We start from the raw sequence: 26937 nt of genomic DNA on the forward strand, positions 1-26937 counted from the left end.
ATGTATATGGGCTCCAGTAACCACTTAACACCAGGTAAGCTGTGAGCTCGTCCACCCATTTAAGCAATAAAAAAAAAAACTACCAGCGTCTTTTTTTAGTTTATATAGGTATAAGCATTTCTTTAGCTACATTAAATATAGCAAATTATAGCTTTGATGCTGACGGCGCCATGGTTACTGCGATACTGTGGATTTCGCGACACAATTTTTTTTACGAAATTACTTTCGCATATATCGAAATTACTTTCGTGAAACTGAGTTCAACATGCATGACACTAATTTCGTAATGTAAATTCCGCATTAACAATCACAATAAAAAAAGGCTTACCAATTAAAGTTGGAGCGGTCGTTGTAATTAAGAAACTGCGATCCTCGTGTCTCATGTCGTATGGTGATGTCCATGGTCTCCGGTAACTGCTTCATACTATATAAACTCCACACGTTTAATACAATATAAAACAGGCTTATTAAATTGGCATAGATGTTGGTGGAAGACCAGAGTAGCGTGTAATGACTCTACCGCATAAACGTCTCGTTGAGATAAAAGGTTGTCTAGTTGCCCGGAGAAATGGCTTACCCTTCAAATGCATTACGGTTTGCGGGCGAATTAAGCAGGATTGGGTTACCAATTTGTGCGGACACAGCTTTCGCTCAGAGCATTAGGACTGAAAGAGATGAGGGATGTCGGTTTTATTACACAGACATACATTTTCATTAAGGACAGCACGAAAAAGACTTAAGTAATTTCCGATATTAATCTAAATAGCCTTTCATCGCCTCTTCGGGTTAGTGGTTAAGCTCTGACTATTGGACCAAGTAACCAAATTCGATCTTGGCGGGCATTGGTATCGTTAATTTTGAGTATTCATGGTCTGGGTAATTCTCTATTTCTTTATGATTGCAGACAGGATAATATGGAAATAACAGACTTAATGGTGTCAAACGTATGTATTTTAGTTGGTCTAGACCATAATGTTTTACCAAATAGATTAGTAAAGCTATGTACTAATACAATCTATACTAATATATAAATCTACAGTGTTTTTTACGGATGTTCCGTAATAACTACTGAACCATGCATCCGATTGACTTGAAACTTGGTATCCATGTAGAAAATACATGTATTTTATGGATAGGCTAACATTTATATGAGTGTTGGACTCCCTAATAATAATGACAATAAACAATAATGTTAATTTTACGGTACGTCTAGTCACTCATATTTCGAAATATTAAATAATAACAGGGAATAAATCACCCACAGTAATCCGGGCATAAATTAGAATTCGCTGTGTTCTAAGTACCAAAGAGTAACATACATTCTTATATACGTTTAAATATATACATAAATACATATATAGATAATAAACACCCAGACAAAGAGCAAACAAACCTGTTCATCACACGAATGCGAACGATGTGGGAATCAAACCTGCGACCCTCGGAGCATCAATCAGAGTATTTTTCCTTACCTATGCTGATAGCCTTGAGAGGCTATTTCAGCTTCGCCCTAACATGTAAGTGAGCTTACGAGGCTCAAACCGGGTGTGTTGCTAACGCTGGCCCCAGCAAGATCAGTGCTTCGCAGAATCTACCGCCGGATCGGAAACGCGACCCACTGAGAAGATCCGGCGAGATACTTATGGAGAGTATTGAGCGGTAGGCAGCGGCTTGGCTCTGCCCCTGGCATTACTGAAGTCCATGGGCGACGGTAACCACTCACCATCAGGTGGGCCGTATGCTCGTCTGCCTACAAGGGCAATAAAAAAAAATAGTGGTTACAAACGCATCCACTCTTACCATTCGGCATGGATCGAATTACAAACGGGACCGTCCGCTGATTTTATGTGTATGGCCGCGGGAGGTCTAATTAACTGGCCCCTATTAAAATAAAACCCCGAAGGTCGGCCAACATGCTCTCTACAAATGTATCGACGCCGAAGTTATTTAACGTCGATAATGATCTTTCGAACTTTAACGTAACCGTTAGCGGAATTGGAATGCTCAAAAGAACTGTAGTTTATCCGAGTACATTTCTTACTGGTGGTAGGACCTCTTGTGAGTCCGCGCGGGTAGGTACCACCACCCTGTCTATTTGTGCCGTGAAGCAGTAATGCGTTTCGGTTTGAAGGGTGAGGCAGCCGTTGTAACTATACTTGAGACCTTAGAACTTATATCACAAGGTGGGTGGCGCATTTACGTGGTAGATGTCTATGGGCTCCAGTAACCACTTAACACCAGGTGGGCTGTGAGATCGTCCACTCATCTAAGCAATAAAAATAAAATTTTTTTTACTCGTTAATTCAAATTATGGAGAGATCGAAACATACTCAAGAAGACGAAAGTGCAAATTGTTGAGACGCTCGTTTTCTTAATCTTTTTGTATGGGGCTGAGACCTGGATCTTGAAAGAGTCTGACAGGCGACGCATAGAAGCGTTTGAGATGTGGTGCTGGCGGCGCATGTTGTGCATCCCTTGGACGGCTTTCCGGACGAACGCTTCCATCCTCAACGAGCTAAAAGTTGACCAGAGGCTATCCACCAAATGTATATATAGAGTGCTCCAATACTTTGGTCATATAGCAAGAAAACCCTCTGACAAGCTGGAGAGACTCATAGTGACGGGTAAAGTGGATGGAAGACGATCCAGAGGTCGTAGCCGAAAAAGATGGAGTGACCAAGTGTCTGAGTATCTGGACATGAGACTGAGCCACGCACTTCACTGTGCCACTGACCGACATAAGTGGCTAAAAATTACAAAAAAAAAAAAGGCACAGGCGGGCGCATCATGATGCTCAGCAATGAGCGATCGACTGAAGGAGGAGGAATTCAAGTTACTTGATTATAAAACAATACACTCGCTAATTCTGCAGATACCGAATATTGTACAGAAATATGAAAGCTTAATTCCAACAATGTTGAGGGCCCTAGTCAAATCAATACATATACCTGGAGCCACTGCGTTCATCGACAGTGCGTTTCCAGAGATCTTTTTTGCTACGTACCATCCGGCTTTGGAATGAGCTCCCCTCTACGGTGTTTCCCGAGCGCTATGTCCTGCTTCAATCGTGGCCTGTGGAGAGTACCTAACGGTAGGCAGCGGCTTGGCTCTTGGCATTGCTGAAATCCATTGGCGACGGTAGTCACTCACCATCAGGTGGGCCGTATACTCGTCTGCTTACCCGGGCTATAAAAATTTTGAAAGTAAACCATGAGAGAAAATAATATAATATTCTACTAATCTATCTATATATATAGGTATGTAAATGAATTGCTATTCGTTAGTCTCACTAAAACTCGAGAACGGCTGGACCGATTTGGCTAATTTTGGTCTTGAATTATTTGTGAAAGTCCAGAGAAGGCTTAAGAGGTAGATAAATATGAAAATGCTCGGAATTAAATAAAAATAAGAATTTTGTTTTTTCTTTGATGTGTCCCCCGTCGGACGGATTCCTTTTGTTTGTTTTAAGTTTATTTTATACAAAAGCTCAAGTGTTTTATTTATCGATTGAGGCACTACGAAGTCTGCTGGGTCAGCTAGTATGTATTATAAATGAAAAAGTTTGTAAGAATACTTGGTTTGTTATTCGTTAACGCAAAAAAGACAACTTATTTTGATGAAATTGCATACATATTGCATTAGCTTAAATATCAGAGTAGCGTGTAGACCATAATATACATACGCTCAATACAAAATAAGATGGCACACTAGAAGTTTCAAATGACAATGCTTTCCATACAATCCGCAATGACAATCATGGCGGATCGTGTATACTTCCACTAGTATAATTTAAATGGATCTAAATCTCGAAGACACAGTGACAATCAATGGTGAGATTTCAAACATTGCGCGAACACTGGCAGTAATACTCGTAGCATTGTATTGAAACTAGGAACGAAATGTAGACCGATGTTAAAGTACACGATAAAAATCGTTTTGCAGGGAAGTGGACTTGAGAATCGTTCAGAGAGAGAATTCCAGTTCGCTGACTACAATCGCTAGAGCGTCGGCCATGACAAGAAAATCCAGTTGAAAAATTTTCTCGTTCTAGAAATAACTCGAATTGAAAACGAGCATTCAAAAACGTGGGAAAAAGATTCGGATGTGTGACATCTCATTGTCGTACTCTAAACACATCCCAATCAGTCTCTTTTTTTTATTGCCTTTGCAGGCAGACGAGCATACGTCCCACCTGATGGTAAGTGGTCACCGTCGCTCATGGACGTCAGCAATGCCAGGGGCAGAGCCAAGCCGCTGCCTACCAGAAAGTACTCTCCGCAAGCCTCGTTTGAAGAAGGACATGTCATAGCGCTCGCAAAACACCGTGGAGGTGAGTTCATTCCAAAGCCTGATGGTACGTGGCAAAAAAGATCTTTAGGAACGCACTGTCGATGAACGCATATCTTTAGAAGCTATTTTATGGATGGACTAGCTCACAACCCACCTGGTGTGAAGTAATGGAATTGTGAACCCGTCCACGGCTACGTTACGATAGCTACAGGCAAGTGGTACCAATCCGTGTGGACTCACAATGTGCCAGGCACCACTAAAGTTATCCTGTCTTTAAATTTCTATCTTCTTCTAACCTCTCAAGTTTTGGTTATTAGAACCGTTACCCTAAGCGTACTAATTCAATGCAATTTAAAATATTGACGATATTATTACAATACAGATTGTTTCACTACCATTGGTAGTTCTGAGATTGATATATTGTGTAATCTCGCTAAGGCAGTTATGCGGGTCGGCTTGAAACATGAAACATCCGTGAAACTATACAATTGAAACTTATACATGTCTCAAGGGTGGGCGGGATCCGCATTGTGTTGTTTACATATATATAACCACTTAATACCAGGTAGGCAGTTCGTTCATTCTCTTCTATCAACCGTAATTTCAACACTCACTCCTCTCTCTCATATCGTCATTCACTAACTCCATCCATGTCTTTTTCGATCTCTTCCCTCTCTACCATTTCCATACATCTCCTAGTCACATAAATCTTCTATCTACGCGTCACATGTCCATACCACGTTAGCCATTTTTTTTTGGGCAGCGGCTTGGCTCTGCCCCTGGCATTGCTGAAGTCCATGGGCGACGGTATCCACTCACCATCAGGTGGCCGTATGCTCGTCTGCCTACAAGGGCAATAAAAAATAACTTGTAATAAAATAATAGGTTGCGGAAAAAGTCTTTTCGCATTATAGTATGTATGAACTTATAATAAAATCTCTTTGGCTATATGTATATGTTAACGGAAATGTATATAATCCGTCATTGTATACAATTCCTAGGAAATGTATGTAATTCCTAAAATCGCACGGAAATGTGTGAAATAAATTATATTATACTTACACATTACACATTTCCTAGGAAATCTATACATTTCCTAAATAGCAATCGGAAATGTAAAACATTTAAGATATTGGTGGGTACGCGGGGACAGCGGGACGAGTCTTGCACTACGGTCAGTTGCCAACTTGCAATCCACTGGAACCGGCCAGGGATTTAAGAAGTGCCTTTGCAAGAAAAACTGTGCTACATCAAGATGTCTGTGTTTAAAAAATAAAGTATTATGTACTTCCAAATGCCATTCGAGCTTACCCTGCAAAAATAAATAGCTATATGGACTGACAAAGTATTATAATATAAAGATTTACTTTTATACTTTGACATTTATAATTACATAATTATCAGACTGATTACTTGCCAAATGAAAATTTTATTTTATAAGAATAAATATAAGTTGATTTTGTGATACGTTAAAAGTTAATAGATAGTTGATTTTAGAAGTTTTAATTAGTAAGATAATATGAATATATTATTATTATTTTACGGTATGACTGTTACCCGATTGTCTCAATAAGTGTTATAATAAAAAAATATTATTAACAACGTGTTTTATTACAGAAAGCATTTACTTTATACATTTCCTAATACGATATTGGAATTATATACAATTCCGAGGAAATTTATACTTTTCCTAGGATATCTATGCATTAAATAGTTTTTCAAACAATATTTTATACATTTCCTAAATAGAATCGGAATTGTACACATTTCCTAGGATTTGTATACAATTCCTTGATTTCATACATTTCCGGTAACATATATACTATTTGTAACTGACTGGCTTTGGTATCATTTAAAGCTTAAATTTTAAAGAAGATAATTCCAAATTCAAATTAGGAAAATGTGTGATTTTTACGACCAATAATAACAAACGCGTTGATATGTTTAGCGGGATTCAAACTTACAAGATATAAACATTAGTAAGTCACGTGTTAACATATTCACTAAAAAATATTTCGAATATCAAATCGAGCGAGCGCTTGTTTGCTTTTTATGGGCATTAAAATTATTAAATTGTACGTTCGTGCTCAGTAACTAAACTCACTGTCGCATTTTTCAAGCTTCTCTGATTAAAATAATAGCATAGTTTAAAATTCAGGTGTTATAATATTTGTGAAATTATATAAACCTTAGCTATCGAATGTTAAAAGCAAATAATTTTAAAAATATATTTTAAACTAGCTCACCCAGCAGACTTCGTAGTGCCTCAATCGATAAATAAAATACCTAAACTTTTGTATAAAATAAACTTAAAACAATCAAAAGGAATCCGTCCGAAGGGGGACACATCAAAGGAAAAAAAATATTGTTATTTTTATTTAATTCCCAGCATTTTCATATTTATCTACCTTTTAAACCTTCTCTGGACTTCCACAAATAATTCAAGACCAAAATTTGCCAAATCGGTCCAGCCGTTCTCCAGTTTTAGCGAGACTAACGAACAGCAATTCATTTTTATATATAAAGATAGATAAATAAAACATTTTTTCAACATAAATGATATAATATACGACACTTCGAAGGATCTCAATAGGTATCTCTTAATTTAAGCCGTACGTGTTTTTTTTAATGGCGCACAAAATTTGATCAAGGCAAACAATTTATATTTTTAGAAAAAATGTATTTCCGTAGTATTATATTTCGGTGATAATCGATTCATTTTGACAAATGAACGGCCCAACGAATCCCTAAATTACTGCGACCAAACGAATCATGTTCACGGGACATTTTCCGAATGGGAGATCAAACATTTCTGTGTTTCCAGATGAGACGGTGCACGCGCCCTACCGGCGAGATGGTCGCGCGGAACATTAATCAACCAGCCCCTAACGCTCACATATATCTCGTAAGTTAAACCATATACATACATGCTGAAGCTTAGTTTATTCAGTGCCTTGAGGCAGACTAGATCGTATACTTAGGTTAAGCTATATATGTACATACATTTTTTTTTATTGCTTAGATGGGTGGACGAGCTCACAGCCCACCTGGTGTTAAGCGGTTACTGGAGCCCATAGATATCTACAAAATAAATGCACCACACACCTTGAGATATAAGTTCTAAGGCCTCAGTATAGTTGGCTGCCCCACCCTTCACACCGAAACGCATTACTGCTTCACGTCAGAAATAGGCGGGGCGGTGGTACCTACCCGTGCGGAATCACAAGAGGTCCTACCACCAGTGAATACATGTTGAAGCTTAGTTTATGCAATGCCTTAAGGTAGACTAGTTCATATACTTAGGGAGTGGACATAGCTCGAAGTATTGCGCGGCTGAAGTGGCAATGAGCAGAGTAGAATGAGGATGAAAATTTCTCAAGTCATGACCACGTACCGGAAGTCGTAGTATGGGTAAGCCTCCCAAAGCTGGACTAACAACCTGTTGTCACGAAAGTCCACTAAACGCAGGCATTTTTGTGCAGCGATTTTTGTGGCGCGGCTTGGGGGAGGCTTATGTCTAGTGATAGCTCATATACCAGTTAGTTTCGGAAGCCCATAGACATCCCGAAACTAATTCTGCCATCCACCTTAATACATAAAGTGGATGGCTTAATAACACTATAATGAAAGGACCATATCGAGTCTTCGCTATCAAGCAGTGCCCCTCAGGAGACGTAGCCTACTATGAACCACTGCATTAAGATTTTCTGCAGGTTGTACGTAGCGTGAATTATGTTAACGTGTGCTCGTAACGTTTGCGGCTCTGACCCTTCCATTGCTGAAGTCCACGGGCGACGGTAATCACTCACCATCAGGTAGGCTGTGTGCTCGTCTGCCTACAAGGGCAATAAAAAAAAAAAAAGCTCACTGTTGGGAATCGCTTAACCATTTATTTACATTGTCATTAGAATTGTCAATAAATGAAATCCGAATCAGAATCTAAAATTAACGATACATACATATTTCTTTATTATAGCAAATATAAAACACACTATCGATGGCGAACTTAAGTGAAAATAAATCGGATTTTAACCTACTGAATTCGGAAATATAAAACTGCAAAACGGATCAGGAATTCACGACTTTAAGCCCATCGCAATAAAAGGTTTATTGCTTTGATCGCACGATTGTACTAACGGAATACTTAACGGGATTGTGCATTTTAGTTGCAGTAAAACTCCCAGCGCTTCTCATCTCGTCAGTGAATCAGAGTACCAAGATGAATTCCACCGAGACAAGCTTCGATTTCAACCGATCAACACCAATATTCAGCATCGGCACAAATTTCATTACCCAATGGTAAGAAAATAACTACACTTTTGATACCTTTACATCTATACATATGAATAAAATTGGAATGTCTGTTTGTAATATTGAAATAACCGCTTTTTACTACATGCGTATGAATATAATTATATAGGATAGATAAACCAAAATAACATTTTTTACAATTTTTGTCTGTCTCTCTGTCTGTCTGTTTGTTCCGGCTAATCTCTGGAATGGCTAGATCGATTTTGACGACACTTTCACTGATAGGTAGCTGATGATATAAGGGGTAACGTAAGCTACTTTTTTTAGACTAGGTTTGCCGCGCGGCGTCACCCGCGGTATGACAGTAACCGCGGTTAACATCGCGGGACTCAGCTATCAATAATAAAATTTAATGTTTCCGAAGCGAAGCGAGGGCGGGTCGCAAGTTAATTATAAAATAAACTATACATATAAAAGGAAGACCCTGCGAAGAAATAGGATGCCGTTAAACCCATTGTTGATCAGGGGTCCAATTGTATGGGGTGTGTTGTCCACGCAAGTGAAGCTGTGAGCGGGAAGCTAGTAAATAAAAGAAACAAAATTAATTAGAAACAGCTCGCAGAGTTTTATTCGTTGGTTCTTCTAAGGACCGTGTCTCTTTTCAGAACCTTTATTAGATCTAATATGTTTTCAAATTCAAAAAGTATTAGTAATTCTATTGTTTAATTAAATTATTCTTAAATTGAATACAAATTATCGATCTAATTTCAAATAATTCGATGAAAAAATATTATCGATATGATATAATGTACAAAAAAAATAAAGAAACATTCGATATAAAATTTATAACCAACTTACATTGATTGTAATGATTTCATCGAATAAAAATATAAACTTCCAAATTGTTTTGATACTAAACAATAAGTCAAATTGAAACTACCTTTCAAGATCATAAACTTTGTTCTTGCGGTGTTGTGAGTCTAAACGAGTAAGTTTCACCAATTTAACCAGTTTCACCGCGAGACAAAAGCCAATTCATTTGGATTCAAAATAAACCTTAATAACCTTATACTAGATAAGACATCTAATAATACAAAAAATAACATGATGATTTTGCTTGAACAAAAAACCGCTTTATTTTATGAAGTGATGCCTAATTATAAATCATTATATATTTTAGTTGGAAGTAAGACGTCTTATGAGATCGCACGAGTAGATAACGACACCGTGCTTATTTCTAATAACTAAAAACAAACAATTTTGTGTTTCCTTTGATGTGTCCCCCGTCGGACAGATTCCTTTTTTTTTTTAAGTTTATTTTATACAAAAGTTTAGGTCTTTTGATTTATCGATTGAGGCACTACGAAGTCTGCCGGGTCGGCTAGTTTAAATTAAATTTATATCACTAGTATGAAGCGTGATTGAAAAACTACCTAAAATCATTTAAGAGCTCTTCGCGATGTAAGCTTAAATAAATAAAACGACCCGAACAAGGTCAAAGCGAAAGCAGAAGTGCGGGCGTATGAAAAAATCATAAAATCGAACTCCAGGCGATACTACGCCGGTCCATGTTGCGACACGGCTCGTAAAATCCAGTATTCAGTAGCGATTTGCTTGGAATTGCTCGCCGGCGATCCGTTGTAACATCTTGTGCTATCTATTTAGAAAACTCTGAAAAAATGAATTACCAGAAAAAATATTATTACAAACATAATATTTTTTATAATATAGAAATATTATAAAATATATAATATATAATTTTATAATATATAATTTCTATAATATAAATCATAAAGTACTCGTGGATTTCAACTTGCTCGTAGTTGAAAACCACTTGGCAAACTTCAAAGTAATTTTAATCGCAAAATTTTCATTGACTTTATTTGAATATACATTATACTCGCAGTAGCGTTCCAATCGGAACCCCAGATAGCTTAGTGGCAACTATTTACCATATAGAAAGGCCAATCCAGGCGATTTGAATACATAAATATTACATGAAATTATTCTTGTCCATCTGACGCTTGTCTGGAAGAGATTGCTCTTAGCGTCAAGATCGCCAATTGTACTTTTCTATTTAATGTTTTACATTGCTCTTTATATTCGTGTACAATAAAGCATACTCTACTCTACACAACAGTAATCTGATCTGCTCTACAAATTTTTTTTATTGCTTTAATGGGTGGAGGAGCTCACAACCCACTTGGTACTAAGTATATACTTGAGCCAATAGACTTCTACAACGTGAATGTGCCACCCACCTTGCGATCAATGTTCTTAGGTCTTACAACGGCTACCCCACCCTTAAAACCGAAACGCATTACTGCTTCACGGCAGAAACAGGCAGGGTAGTGGTACCTACCCGCGCGGACTCACTACTCCTACCACCAGTAAAACTTCTATCTCATGTCTGAAGGTGGGTTTCCGTATTCAAGCTAATGTCTGTAGTTAACCGACTAACTCGATGTCAGGATGGCAGGCCTTATTGTAAATAAAGTTTTAAGCCTCAAAAACACAAATTTCTTACTGAAATTTTGACCATAGATTCACTACAGACATTTTGAAACGACTGATTAAATACGAACCAAGCTGCGAATGATATTTCACCCTTGGAACCGACTACATTCGGTTTATAGCCTCTCGAATATCAACCCTCGAGGCTATAAATCTTTAGACACGTCAGCAAGTCTTCAAAACGAGCGAAGGAGATTTGAAATATATGGCATTTATAGAGTTTTATTGTGTCCAATCCGATTGGAATGCTTTTATTATTTCTCAACGTTTTATACGTATTTTATTTAATTGGTTTCCAAGCCCAAGGCCGTTCTAATATGAAAAATACCCGCAAATTTTATAATTATTCATACCAACTTACCGGTAAGGCGTTTTCTTTAGTGGCACGGATAAGTGTCAAATTATAAGCTATGAAATTTCAAAAAATATCAAAAATATCTTATTTTTATAAACAAATCCTTATAACTGATAAACAATAGTTACAGGATCGATTTTGAATTTATTTTAAAGATAAATAAATCCTTTATAAAAATGACCTGAGTGTCCTTTACCGTATCTCTTATAGTTTAAAAGTTATAACAATTTAGAACTTGACAAATTATGTAACGGCTGTAATTTCATTATCATATAATATCTAAAAATGCTGTAAAAAATACAATTTTATTTTCTATATTTTGTTATATATGGTTGTTTTTGTAATTTTTTGTAGTTTTCGAAAAAAAATATAACGATTAATATTATTTTTTTATAACAAATTGTTAAGGTAATAAACAATGAAATTATTTATGAAAAAATGTATTTCTTTGTTAATCCGCTGAAAAGAGTCAATGATGATTTTTAAGAAAAAAATAATTTCATAACTAATTATTTAAACAATTGAAATATGAAAAAAACGATTTTAAGCAATTAAAACATTTATTTAAGATTTTTTTTTTAAATCATTATTTCACCTATACTATAAGACGGTAAATTTTTTTTTTTTAAAAATCCCAAAATAGTCTATTTGTTTATAAACAATTTCTTAACAAATAGCGTTTTTTTTTTTTTTAAATGTTAATTAATACCTATGGTAGATGCAAAAACAGCAATATTAAGATATTACGGAAAAAAACTATTTTTCATAACATTTTTTAGAAATTTAATTTTTTGTTAATTAAAAAAAAATATAATTATCAAAATAATAAAGATTAAAAAAAAAATTTTTGCATTTCTTTATTAAGTACTTAAATGATAAGAGCTCCACGAAGGGAAAAATTTATAGATGAATTATTGAAACTTTTATACCGTAATTTATAAAAACAGAGATTGGAAAAAAGTTAGTTAATTAACAATGGTGTAAATTTTTGAAAAATGGATATAAAATTTTTTTTTCACCGTGGTTTTTTTCGTTCAAGTGTTTAGATTACACCATAATTTATTAAAATTTTTAAATTGTTATTTAATACTATAAAAAAAATATTTTAAGTGATATACCGGCTTTTTAGACGGCGCGCCTATGCCGTAACGACCTAGCGGAGCGCTATTTTCAGCGTTAATTTTTTTTTATAAATAATAGAGATAGAATTCCGGGAGTTGGGACTTTTTTATTGGAAATTTCCTCCTCTTTCAGGATATTTTTTCAAAATTCCTTAAATATCATTATTTTAGAAATTATTAAGGAAAAACCAAATTCTTTTTTTTTAAATCTTATTTTGTTTATAACAATCGCAATTTTTTATGTGCTAATAAGCCCTTAAAAACATTTTTGTAGACATCATTCCGCATCCAATGAGCTATCGTACATATTTTTAGGAGCTTTATGTCTATTTAACACGTTTTTGAACTTGTTGACTAGACTATAAGGAAAAAAGCAGACTTTCACGACGTCGGCAACATCCCACCAATTTCACCAGTAATGTCACCAGTTTTCACCGGTTATCTAGAACCACTGGTGGTAGGACCTATTGTGAGTCCGCACGGGTAGGTACCACCGCCCTGCCTATTTCTGCCGTGAAGCAGTAATGCGTTTCGGTTTGAAGGGTGGGGTAGCCGTTGTAACTATACTGAGACCTTATATCTCAAGGTGGGTGGCGCATTTACGTTGTAGATGTCTATGGGCTCCAGTAACCACTTAACACCAGGTGGGCTGTGAGCTCGTCCACCCATCTAAGCAATGAAAAAAATAAGAATGCCATTTAATTTTGTAACAACCCGTGCCCTTTTGTTTAACGCTATTTTCTTGTGTATTTCTTCTTAGTCGTTTGCACTCTTGCCTGGGTAGTTGTGGTCATCAGTTCAATAGAGGGTTAATTAATAAACAATTCGGAATGCTTAATTGAGTGCGGTGGAAGTATACAGAATTTCCTAACTGGTGGTACGGCGTCTTGTAAATCACGAGGTAGATACCATCCCACCTATTCCAGTACCGAAATCAATACATTCTGGTTTGAATTAAGGTGGGGCAGACGTTTTAGTGTTAAAACTAAGACTTAGAATTCATATTTTAGATGGGCAGCATCAGTTCCGTTGTTGATGCCCATGGGCTCCACGTAACTAAAACATCTAAATAATAAAATAAAAAAGATTCTCAAAGAACCGTGCGGATTCTCGATATCATTAAGTATAAAACGGGTTTTACAGTTTCACATTCGCCTTACGTCGTATGTGGGTAACATTAACAGCAGCCGAGTAATGGGCTTTTATGCACCAAAAATTTGCCTTCTGCGAGAGAGAGAGAGAATATTCTTTATTGTACACCAAAAAACAAATAAACAGTGCGATACATTAAAAACAAAAAAAGTACAATTGGCGGTCTTATCGCTAAGAGCGATCTCTTCCAGACAACCATCAGGTGGACAAGAATCATTTGGAAACGAACTACGCGCGGTGTACGTTTCCAGTGAAATACATATACATATATGTACACATACATATCTCCGTAAATATACATACCGACGTTTGAAAGGCAAACGTGACTAAGCGACAATGCGTGAACTTTACAGTAGACTAATTTAAAGTTGAAATACCTGAAAACAAAATTTATTTTAACGAATCCAGCTGTAGTAGAATCTAGCTAGTAGCCGTAGGATTGAAATGATTTTAATAGATTTAGAAATATATTTTTTTTGCGCATCGAATATGGTTATTGCCTATCATTTATATACAAAGGAGTTATTGTCGCTTAGTCATGTTTGCCTTTCAAGCGTCGATACGATAATTAATACAAAATCATTGGCAATCTTCATTGGCAGAAAATTCATGTTCGCTTCACGTGAATTCCATAAATAAATAATTTCTATTGGTTATCGAGAAAGTCAATGAACTTAATAACACGCTTGATTGATCATTTCCTCGGAATAAACATTAACAATGGAACCATGAAATTTATTAACACAAACACGATTGTTTTACAAAATAAATAATATCTGAATGATTGATGAGGACCGTCGTTCGGTAAAGGCGAACTAAACTTAACTATATAATTGGGAAAATCGTTCGGAAAGAGGAAAAAATTCAATCAGCTTCTTTGGAAAGCTAATAAGCTTTGGGAAAGGATAAAAAAGTTCTATTATTGCTTTTTGTTTTTGTTTTTGGTTACACTTCTGCTAAACAATATTTATCGTTAAAAATTCAATCGAAGTACAAATTTATTTTTATTTTTTATTTCTTAGATGTGTGGACGAGCTCACAGCCCATCTGGTGTTAGGTGGTCACTGGAGCCCATAGACATCCACAACGTAAATGCGCCACCCACCTTGAGATATAAGCTCTAAGGTCGCAAGTATAGTTATAACGGCTGCCCCACCCTTCAAACCGAAACGCATTACTGCTTCACGGCAGAAATAGGCAGGGTGGTGGTACCCACCCGCGCGGACTCACAAGAGGTCCTACCACCACCAGTAAAATCTGTTTTTATTCTCAAATTTATCCACAACAACATAATCGAAATGTTTAAATCTACTCATAAACATATCGCAATGAATTCCTTTACTTATAAAAAAACCTTTTTCTTTATGACAGTTGTATGAAAAAGATCGCTCTTACCGAAAATACCTTATGTTATACTGTGCTAAAATTTGCATTTTTTTTAGGATTTTACTTTTTTTATTTTTTTTTATTGCCCTTTTAGGCAGACGAGCATACGGCCCACCTGATGGTGAGTGGTTACCGTCGCCCAAGGACTTCAGCAATGCCAGGGGCAGAGCCAAGCCGCTGCCTACCGCTTAATACTCTCCACAAGCCTCGTTTGAAGAAGGACATGTCATAGCGCTCGGGAAACACCGTGGAGGGGAGCTCATTCCATAGTCGGATGGTACGTGGCAAAAAAGATCTCTGGAAACGCACTGTGGATGACCGCAGTGGCTCCAGGTAGTATGGATGAACTCTACTCCGGTGGCGGGCGGTGCGATGGTAAAAACGAGATGCTGGTATCATCTCAAATAATTCCTCAGAGCACTCCCCATGGAACATACGGTACAAAATACAGAGGGAACCGAAGTCCCTCCGCAGACCCAGAGGTTCCAAACGGTTCCAGAGGTTACTTTAGTGAGGATAATATTATCATGAAACATCTTCCGAGAAGTAATGATGCGTGCCAGCTTGAATGGTGTGGGCAGTCGTTACGTAATATTTATATTTGAGACACCGACCTCATGTTTCAAGGTTCATTCACGTTGTGATGTCTGCGAGCTTATATCCACTTAACACAAGGCAATTTGAGCTCGTATCTAAGTGAGAAAGTAAGAATTTGGTTCAAAAACCACGAAAACCTTTCTCGATTCGAGACCCAGGTCGTCTTGTAGGTGAACCTTCCTCAAGAACCACGGAGCACCGACGACTAGCTTGCAAAAACGAGATTGTAGGGATTGGAGGGTGTCTATGTGTGTGCGAACCGCGTGAGCCAACACCACACTCGCGTAAGTCATGTTCGGCATTATGTAAGTTTTGCAAAGTGTCACCTTGTTCCGAAGGGACATTTTACTCCGCTTACAGATCATGGGGTAGAATCTGCCGAGAATAAATGCGGCACGGTCGCGGACTTTTTTTATATGCGGCCGGAATGTCATGGATGCATCCAGGGTGACCTTCCTGGCCAGGGAATAGGTTGGCCGAAGAGGCTGATCGGGGGTGTGATATTTCTCCTCCTAATTCGGGAGGAATTCCACGTAGAGTTTCCCGTTTGAAATAAAACTGCTGTGCTTTTCGCTGCGTTAATGTCTATGCGCTATTTTCGAAGCCACTGTCCGAGGGTTACAGCTGCGCTCTGGAGCTTATTCGCCATTAAGGACTTGTTCTTACTCGAGTAGTAAGCGGTTGTATCGTAAGCGAATAAGGCTAACTGGGTCGGTGGCGACCAGTGAAGGTCGTTAATAAATAAACTAAATAGGAGCGGCGTTAAACAAACTCTTAGAGTGTATTAAATTTAGTACTTGATGAGCCGTTGACGTCAGACCAATCCCCCCTCCACTATTCAAATTTAGTTGAGAGTTTTTTTTTTTTTTTTCATTTTTTATTGCCCGTGTAGGCAGAAGAATCAGTCATGTACTTTGCTTCAAAGAACAATACAACCTATGTTGTGTGATACAGGTGTGAACTGAAGTCCGTGGGCGAGATAAGCAATAAAATCACTGTTCAACTTCAACGTTGAAAAACCATGCATTTTCACCGAAATCTTTGGCATGACTTAAATTCGAAGATGTTTACTGTCTTACACGTACTAATTAAAGCACTCTTCCGGTTTCAAAATAACACTTGGTACACTTAACCGACAAAATTTTTTTTTTTTTAAGAATAGCTAAAAAACACGCTTTTATAGAAAATCGAACTAAAATGGATGTCGGTGCTGATATGAGTAAAAGTCTTATCATTTTCATAATATCTTAAAAAGTACTCCACGCTTTTTTTACAATAAATTTATTTTCTATATTTTAGTGGAATTTTCTATAAAGGCGTGTTTAATTTTTTTTTAAACTATTTTTTTTTTTTTTTTGCTTATTATCATTGTGTATCATAAATTATTCATGAATGTACATTCAGGCAAACACCACAGTATCCAATTTGCTAAGTGAAAAATAGAAGGCGCTCAAATGAATTTGTTCTTTTGACTGCCAAAAGTAAATAATGGGTCTAACTGCTTAAAATATTGAATAGTCATCGGTCCTTGTTAAGTATGCAAAATTTCGAGTTAATGCGACGTTTTGAAGGGGCTCAAAATCATGTTCAAAGATTCCGTTACATACTAGCACTAGCCGTACTCGCCCGCTTTGCTGGGCATTTAAAATTAACATTATTATTTATTGTTATTATTATTAGGGAGTCCAACACTCACATAAATATAAGCCTATCCATTAAATACATGCATTTTCTACATGGATACCAAGTTTCAAGTCAATCGGATGCATGGTTCAGTATTTATAACGGAACATGTTTTTTACTGGCGGTAGGACCTCTTGTGGGTTCGCGCAGGTGGGTACCACCGCCCTGCCTATTTCTACCGTGAAGCAGTAATGCGTTTCGGTTTGAAGGGTGGGGCAGCCGTTATAACTATAACTATACTTGAGACCTTAGAACTTGTCTCGGGGTGGGTGGCGCATTTGCGTTGTGGATGTCTATGGGCTCCAGTAACCACTTAACACCAGGTGGGCTGTGAGATCGTCCACCCATCTAAGCAATAAATAAAAAATTACATCTGTGAAAACCACTATAGATTTTATATTAGTATAGATACGTATAAAGCTAACAAAAGCGTATTATATTATTATGCAAGGTTTGTTAATTCTCGATGTATTTTTTATAAGTGTGTGTTCAACGCAGGAAAATTCAGAAGCTGAAACAGAAAGCCTGCGCCTACTACTCCACGTACGAGGAATGCCAGACCAACGTTCTTCTCAACAACGTTACCAACATAACCGGAATGTATATTTACAATGGCAGCATTGAGAGCATTTTCATCGACCCAAGTCCGGTGAGTCGTACTTAATAGTACGTAGTTTATAGATTCGATTTTTCTAATTTACAAGGCTAATACTTTTTATTTTTTATTGATTAGATGGGTGGACGAGCTTACAGTCCACCTTATGTTAATTGGTTACTGGAGCCCATAGACATCTACTACGTAAATGCGCCACCCACCTTGAGATATAAGTTTTAATGTCCCAGTATAGTTGCAACGGCTGCCCCACCCTTCAAACCGAAACGCATTACTGCTTCACGGCAGAAATAGGCAAGGTGCTGATACCTATCCGTGCGGACTCACAAGAGGTCCTACCACCAGTAATTACGCAAATTATAATTTTGCGGGTTTGATTTTTCCTACACGATGTCATTCCTTCACCGTGGAAGTCAATCGTGATCATTTGTTAAATACGTATTTCATTAGAAAAATTGGTACCCGCCTGCGGGATTCGAATCCCGATGCATCGCTAGATACAAATGCACCGCTACTACCAAACTAAGTTTCCGATCAACTAAACGTGATGTAATAACATGAATGAGATATCAGAGATCATAAACTTAACAAGCAATTGAACATCCTGATTTATTTTGTAGGGACTCCGCTGTACTGTAACTCCAAATGTCACAAAAAAAGAAGCGACATTTTATTATACTTTCGACATATTCGATGACCGCTTACTCCAAATGCGACACAAATGTTATAATCTATCTATCTCTACGAAAAATGAATTGCTGTTCGTTAGTCTCACTAAAACTCGAGAGCGGCTGGACCGATTTGGCTAATTTTGGTCTTGAACTATTTGTAGAAGTCCAGAGAAGGTTTAAAAGGTAGATAAATATGAAAATGCTTATAATTACATAAAAATAACAATTTTGTTTTTCCTTTTATGTGTCCCCCGTCGGACGGATTCCTTTTGTTTGTTTTAAGTTTATTTTATACAAAAGTTTAGGTCTTTTGATTTATCGATTGAGGCACTACGAAGTCTGCCGGGTCAGCTAGACGTCGAATAAATATAGTCCGCAAAACGATGGAAAACAAAACGACATAAGCACACATCACGTGAACCCATTTATTTTTACACACGACAAAATGCAAACACAATTTGCACGATATTGTTTGCCGTTCGTTTCTCGGCAAGGAAACGCGGAGGCGCGGTACATTGTTTAACATCGACACGACAGTTAATCGATTGGACACCATTATCGACAACACTAGACTGTGTCATGGGCGATGAGCTGGCCACAGTCGATCGGAACGCAGATGTGCAAGTTTCGTAAAACATTTTACACGAGTAATTTAGCGTTTAGGTTCTATTATTGGTACTTAAATGGATATCTGAAGTGAAGTCTAGCTAATACATATATTTTTATATTCGTGCTTCACGCTTAGCGTCATTATTTTGTGGTATTTAATACTGAATCTGTGTTCTACGAATTTATTGACTTTTTTAACATCGCAACGACAGTTAATCGATTGGACACCATTATCGACAACACTAGACTGTGTCATGGGCGATGAGCTGGCCACAGTCGATCGAAACGCAGATGTGCAAGTTTAGCAAAACACTTTGCACGAGTAATTTAGCGTTTAGGTCCTATTATTGGTGCTTAAATGGATACTCGGTATGAAGTCTAGCTAATACATATATTTTTGTATTTGTGCTTCACGCTTAGCGTCATTATTTTGTGGTATTTAATATTGAATCTGTGCTCTACGAATTTATTGACTTTTCATTCCCTAACCATTTCGCATCACTATGGCGCTGACATTAATAATTAATAATACATAGTTTGTTAGAGTCGTGAAGTTCAAATTTATTACAAGCTGATCCTGCACGCGTATTGCCGAAATTTCTTTATTAATTTTTAGAGTTTGATGTTTAGCAATATTCTGACTATAAGATATTAATTTAAAATATGAAATCGGTACAGCCTTTAGCAAGAGACGTGCTTATCAACATTCATAACACAAACTATAATTTGAGATATTTAGAATAAATATTTGAACGGCAGAGCTTACACAATCTTATAGTGAATATCTTATACCTTTAAACGCAATTCTTGTATATTAATATATATATAATCTGAATCTCGGAAATGGCTCCAACGATTTTCATAAAATTTAGTATACAGGGGATTTCGGGGGCGATAAATCGATCTAGCAACGATTTATTTTCAGAAAATGTTTTTTTATTCGTGTTTTCAATAATCTTCCCGACATCTATCGACGAATAATAATACAATTTTTTTTTTAATTGAGGGCAACTAACCGCTTTAAAGACACAAGATGGCGTTATCAAAAAAAAACGTGCAAAGCTCGGTCATCGTCTAGTTTTATTTGTTATTTGAGTAAATGTTTCTATGTATATCCACTATGCATTGTTAAACAATAAGCGAAAGACAAAGCGAAGCGTGACCGGGTTTCAGTAGTATTCTGTTTATATTTTATAATATTAAAAGACAAAGACAAGAAAGATGAGATAGTACAGTAATTGTACGACAGGTGGCACCAGTGTCGTTTCAACAAATTGGTAGGTACATTTCGTAAATCAATCGATAGTTTCAGCGGAACGTTGTATGGCTTTACTTGTAGAAAACAATTCTACGCGCGTTCACACTTCAACCTTCTTTGTTTTATCTATATATTAATACGTGAAGCAAAAACTTTGTGTCCCTTTTTACGAAAATTGCGCGGACGGAGGAGTATGAAATTTTCCACACTTATGGAGAATATAGAGAAGAAGTGCACAATGCTAATTTTTTTTTTTAATAATGCATAAAAGATACATTAAATCAATAAAGAAAACATTACACATACTACATGCCATGTATTTGAGGCACACACGCATGCATACTATTTATTGTCAAACTTTTGTTTTGACGTCTGTGGTCAAATTGAGAATAGATTAAATATTGTTTGTCTTGATTAATATTTTTCTATAGTGTAGTCTTGGCGTTGAAAATACAATCATAATAGCGTACAAACTTACAATTCCAATTAATTATAGTCGAATTGCGACTACTGCGGGACCTCTAGTAATTGTAAATAGACATGCTTTAACAAAAACCGACTTCAAATAGAAAAAAAAAATTATATTCCAAAACAAATTAATATACACTAAAAGCAATAATCATCGAAATCGGGTGGCGTGATATTGAGTTATTCATCTATTTTTCGCGCACGTACTTAATCGAAATTTAAGACTTATACGGTTTTCTCATGAATACCATTTTAAGAACTGGACTAAATTGGGACCTAAAATGAACCTAAAATGGGACCACAAAGGAAGCTTCAGCTTTCTAATAAAAAAATAATCATTAAAATCGATTCACCCAGTCAAAAGTTATGAGGTAACAAACATAAAAAAAAACATACAGTCGAATTGAAAACCTCTTCCCTTTTTGAAGTCGGTTAAAAGTAAATTCTGCGTTTTTCTATAATGACTATAAATAGCTTACAGTTTGCTGGACGGAGACAAAGAACTAATCCGCGCCGTCTTCGGGAATTACTCAGAAATTCAAGATTAAACGTGAGCTTACAAACGATTTCTTGGGATCATTAACGCTCGGATTAACTCAGCTCTTTATTTTTATGGCAAAGAACGTTTTATTATTAACTGAGTCTAACTCTGAATGCCTGTTGTCTTCAGTTGGAGATTGTGAAATTACAACGTTTATTTTTTTAATGTTTTGAAGTGTATTTATTTTTAATTTTAGTCCTCAAAAAAAATTGGAAGAGGATTCTAAATAATGAACAATATTAAGCATCATCTGATTCTGTTGGTTACTGTTAAAATGATTAATGCTCCGGAATAAAATATGTAACAGCTTAATGCAAATAGTAAAAAGAGGAAACACACTTATAAAAAGCAAAGACGGTGGCGTCACACTTGAGCAAATTGTGAACCATTTTTGACATTACAATTATGTTTACAATTCTCCAATATCTTCCCTTAAACATAATCCCATCCTAGATGAGCAGAAAGCAGCAGTTTCGTTTGGGATGTTGCAACATGCAGTTCTCCAACAGTTACAGTCAACATGGAAAATCTGGAAAAAATAAGTCATTTTGTTTCTGTCAACCAGCCAGAAGTGATCCCGCCTTTCCCGCTGTGGATGGCAATTATCTTCGCCACGTGTTTGGTGATGGTGATCCTGCTCACCGTCAGTGGTAATGTGCTGGTGCTACTCGCTTTCCTCGTTGACAGAACAATACGACAGCCAAGCAACTACTTCATCGCGTCCCTAGCCGCCACTGATTTGCTAATTGGTAAGAACTATTGTAACATTTCTATTAATCTATACTAATATATAAATCTACAGTGGTTTTGACGGATGTTCCGTTATAACTACTGAACCATGCATCCGATTGACTTGAAACTTGGTATCCATGTAGAAAATACATGTACTTAATGGATAGGCTAATAATATAAAAAATATTTATATGAGTGTTGGACTCCCTACAGCAGTTGGATAGGCGTTACTCATAAGGATTTTATGTGGGGGTGAGAATAATGATGTTAATTTTAAATGCCCAGCGAAGCGGACAGGTACAGCTAATTATATATAAAAACAAATAATTTCTATTAATTGATTTTGTATCCTAAACTAAACACTCAATCTAGTATCATACAATAAAATATGAATTAAATCTCAAATGGTATCATACAATATTTTCTTCGCAGGAACTTTATCACTCCCGTTTTACACCGACTACGTATTAAAAGGATATTGGCATCTTGGACCGCTTCTTTGCGACCTCTGGCTATCAGTTGATTACACAGTATGTCTAGTGTCTCAGTACACTGTACTACTAATTACGGTCGACCGATTTTGTAGCGTCAAAATAGCAACTAGATACAGAGCATGGAGAACCAAGAACCGAGTCATCTGGATGGTCACGGTGACATGGTTGATACCTGCTATACTTTTTTTTACGACCATATTTGGATGGGAGCATTTCGTTGGCTACCGAGATTTACAAGAGGGCGAATGCGCAGTACAATTTCTAAAAGATCCTGTTTTCAACACTGCTTTGATTATAGGGTACTACTGGACCACGCTTTTTGTTTTGATTATCTTGTACGCTGGGATTTTTAAAACAGCGTATGACATGCAAAAGAAAAGTGAAGCTAAGCAGAGAAAAATGCAGTCTATGGTGGCTTTGAGTGCCGGAGTTATGTCAGGAATGGCTGGACGAGCAGCTGGAGTATCAGGACTGTCAAACACAGGAATATCCAGTGAGGAACAAGTTAAAGCATCTGATGTAATTCGTAAAGACTCCACATCAAAAGGATCGTTAGCAGCTCCACTTCTCACATTAGGTGGCTCGACTGACTCAAACTCTAGCCAGAAGTCATCTGCACATAAAAGCAGTGCTACTGGTACAAACACATCAACAACCGCTGATTCAGATGAGAGAAAAGAGGATCATGTAGAACAAGAGAGATCGAGTAGCCCGGCATTTGATTCCGATGACGAAAGTACTACTCAATCTAACATCAAAAAGCGACCTTCTGTAGCCAACTTAGTAATGCAAACGGGAGCAATGCAGCTACTTAACAATATGCGATTTAGTGGGGGAGTGCTGATCAAGACCGATTTGAGGCAATCCCCTTTTGTAAAAAATGAATTAACAAAACCACAGACCTCTCTTTCACAAATTTCTGAAAAAAGCTTACTGGACACAGACAACTACGACACACTAAGCCATGGCCAATCTTCCGTACCCGCTGCACCCCTCTCCACAGTCAGCTTCATGTCTCCGTCTTCATCAGGCATCGGAACACCGTCCGACCAGCGCGAGGTATCAACTGCTATTTTTCAAAGAATCATCACTCCTCCATCAGAATTCAGATCTAGTCCATCCATTTCGGAGAGCCCCCCTTCTTGTTCAGAATCATCTAGAACTGGTAGAACGAGACTGGTAAAAGGTGACGGTACCACGTATGACGTGTTAGTTGGCTTAGACGGTGCAGATTTTCGATATATGGACGAGAGCTCTGTCATCGTACCGTCTCCTACTTACGAAAGTCCTCCATCATCAATGACATTTCCTACCGCGACTGAACCATCATCACCTCCGAATCAAAATTCTGGTAACGTAACGAATACGTCATTATTGCAGGCTGCTCTCATAAGAGCGACCGCAGAAGCCCAACTGACTCCACCCAAAAGTAGTAGCTCGCCTCCTCAGCCAATAAAAGTTAACACCGAGGTAAGTCTCACAGCGGGCGAGCGGCCCAAGCCAGTGATCACTCTCGTGGCGTCTACCTCCAACAATAATGAAACAAAGTCCACGAAGCGTTCCGAACTAAAAGATTCTCCATTAAAACTTAACCCCACGTTAAGCCCCGCTGTAGAAACTAGTGACATATCCACAAATGCTGTAACTGGGTCGAGCCGAAGCAACTCCAAGAAAGAGTTCGTAAAAAGCATAGGAAAGAAATTAAAAGTTAAGCGATCGAAACGGGACGGCTTTTTTCCGAGCATCGGGCGACAAAAATCGAAATCGGAAAATCGAGCTAGGAAAGCATTCCGGACGATTTCCTTTATATTAGGGGCGTTCGTTGTCTGTTGGACTCCTTACCATATCCTAGCACTTGTCGAAGGTTTTTGCACTAATCCTCCGTGCATCAACAAACACCTTTATATGTTCTCGTATTTCCTCTGTTACGCGAACAGTCCTATAAATCCGTTTTGCTACGCACTGGCCAACCAGCAATTCAAAAAAACATTCACAAGACTACTACGAGGTGACTTTCACATCACCTAGTCTATGTACATAGGTCACAGAAACGCGTGAACAAGACATTCGTCTGAATCTATTACGCGTACAATTGTGATATTTATTAAAAAAAACAATCTTACAATAAGACAATACAAGTATTAAAAGAAGTCTTCTAAGCTTTTGATGTGTAGGAACACTGTATGTTAACATGTGCTGAGTGTATGATGCGTATGCTTTATAAAAGCAAAATCTGTTTGTAATTAATGTTGTAATATTAGTGTTTGTAAATTTTCTTTCATCTGAAATGTTCAGAAGTGACAATAAATTCTTATTAATCATGTAAATAAAGGTGAAAATCGAGTCTCTTCATATTTCTAGTCTGTAAGGGAAATATCAGTAACGATATCTTTTATAGATCTGTATTAGATTATGAAAAATTAGTCAAATAAGCGAAATTGAATGTTGAAATGCTGTTGAAACAATCGTGGAATCTCAGAATATGAAAATAATGTGGTTTTTTATTCTTTTTCTTTATCGTATAATTTTATAGATAATGCTATAAAGCTTTAAGCTCAGAGCCCAGCTAAAGCTTTTCAGCGTTTGAGGTCTTTATGTAAGTACTTTATCGGAATCATTTTTGTTGGCCTAATAATGTAAGTTAAGTATATTATGTAGTTAGTGTAGTGTAATTTATTAGTGATACTGTGTTCTTCAATCTTATTTAATATAATATCCAAATATGTATTTTATCATTAAGGCGATTCAATGTTTTTTTTTTGTATTACAAAATAAAACATTAGGTACATTATGAGAAAACTTTGCAAAACTGTATTTCTCTAAGAATAAATTTATAAGATTGTGTTGTTGCCTTTAAAATCTGAGAAACTAAATAAGTTGCATTTGTAGAAAAAAAAAATAACTAGAGAAAAAAGGGTAGTTTAATACGAAGACATTAAATTAAATTATCAGAAGATAAAATGAAAGACAAAAGTGAAATGATTTTAGATTAAAATAAAATTGTAGACTTATAATAAAATAAATTTATTGTATAGTTCGTATGTAGAGAAGAATAAATTGTAAATACATTTTTTTTGTCAAACAGTAGGTTGCTATTACGCATTGTAAATAAGTGTATAGATTCTTTATTTATATTAATATTTTCATTTATTTAGTATTTGCAACACAATTATGAACAGGTCAGGAAGTGTAGAAAGCTCGACGAAAAAAAATTATTAAAAAAATAACGAAGAAAAGATATTTTTATGTCATTTGTTCGCCAAATCATTTTTAGTATAAGTAGATATTATATGTATTACATATTTTATGTATTATATGCTATGTGCATTACTATATAGTACGTATCATATATTATTACGAAATTATGGTATTGTGAGATCGTTACCGATTTTTCGGTAGGAGACTTAAGAAACTATGTTAAAATGTTAGTTAAAATAAAATGGAAAATAACTTCAATTAAATAAATATTAACGTATTAGTACTGAAAACTTTTTACAAAGTTCGGTTTTTATTATTTTAAATGTTGAATTTTGCTCAAGAACTGTCGTCTTATGAGCATAGGCAATTTATCTTTTTAATTATATTTTTTTCGATCTAATATCTTTAATCAGTAGAGTAATTAAACCAGATAAATTTTTATCTACATTAATTTCTTTTTTATTTAAAATTTTGCTCAACAAATTATGTCTTGTCATCATAACTTATCGTTTTTGTTGTTATAAATAAATAATATCGCCTTAGTACGTGTCAATAATTATACATATGTGTTAGTAAAACGCTTTATAATTGCTCTGTAGGAATGTTGTAATGCTCGTATACTTTTAAAGAGGTGGATTGAATAAATAGTGTCCGAAATTGTAAATGGTCTTTATTTATTTTAAAACCTTTTATCTCTCTACAAATACAACGCGATCTCTTATGACATTAATAAGGATGTTGACTAAATGTTGACTTTAAATTATTTTATTAATATTTTCCCAAAATGATAACCTTTATATACCTTTTCATTTTGTTCACTAGACGGATAAAATAACTTAAGGCCCACATGTAGAATCAATTGGTTACCACAGCCCTTGGAAACCTGGACCTGAATGTCGTCATCCACCTTGAGATAATATGTCTCCAATTTTCGGATAACGATTATCCACAAACGTCAAGTGTGGGACAGAGATAGCGCTCTTAGAAGCCGAATTCAGATTGTC

At 36.4% G+C, this 26937-nt stretch overlaps 1 protein-coding gene across 2 annotated transcripts in view; it reads left to right on the forward strand.

The window, feature by feature from the left end:
- The window catches only part of mAChR-B (muscarinic acetylcholine receptor), a 44952-nt gene extending 18355 nt beyond the window's left edge, over positions 1-26597 (forward strand). The window contains exons 2-7 of one of the 2 annotated variants that reach the window (XM_089729633.1): positions 7115-7195; positions 8457-8589; positions 17848-17998; positions 22075-22258; positions 22674-23794; positions 24116-26597. In XM_089729633.1, coding sequence (XP_089585759.1) covers positions 8510-8589; positions 17848-17998; positions 22075-22258; positions 22674-23794; positions 24116-24763 — 2184 coding nt within the window. In that variant the 5' untranslated portion in view covers positions 7115-7195; positions 8457-8509 and the 3' untranslated portion in view covers positions 24764-26597. Of the gene's footprint in view, positions 1-7114; positions 7196-8456; positions 8590-17847; positions 17999-22074; positions 22259-22673 lie in introns of both variants that reach the window. The other variant, XM_028180332.2, reaches the window with a different exon arrangement.
- The last annotated feature ends 340 nt before the right edge of the window (positions 26598-26937 follow it).

Source organism: Bombyx mandarina, chromosome 09 (genome assembly GCF_030267445.1).
Source record: "Bombyx mandarina strain Sakado chromosome 09, ASM3026744v2".
Taxonomy (NCBI): Eukaryota; Metazoa; Arthropoda; class Insecta; order Lepidoptera; family Bombycidae; genus Bombyx; species Bombyx mandarina.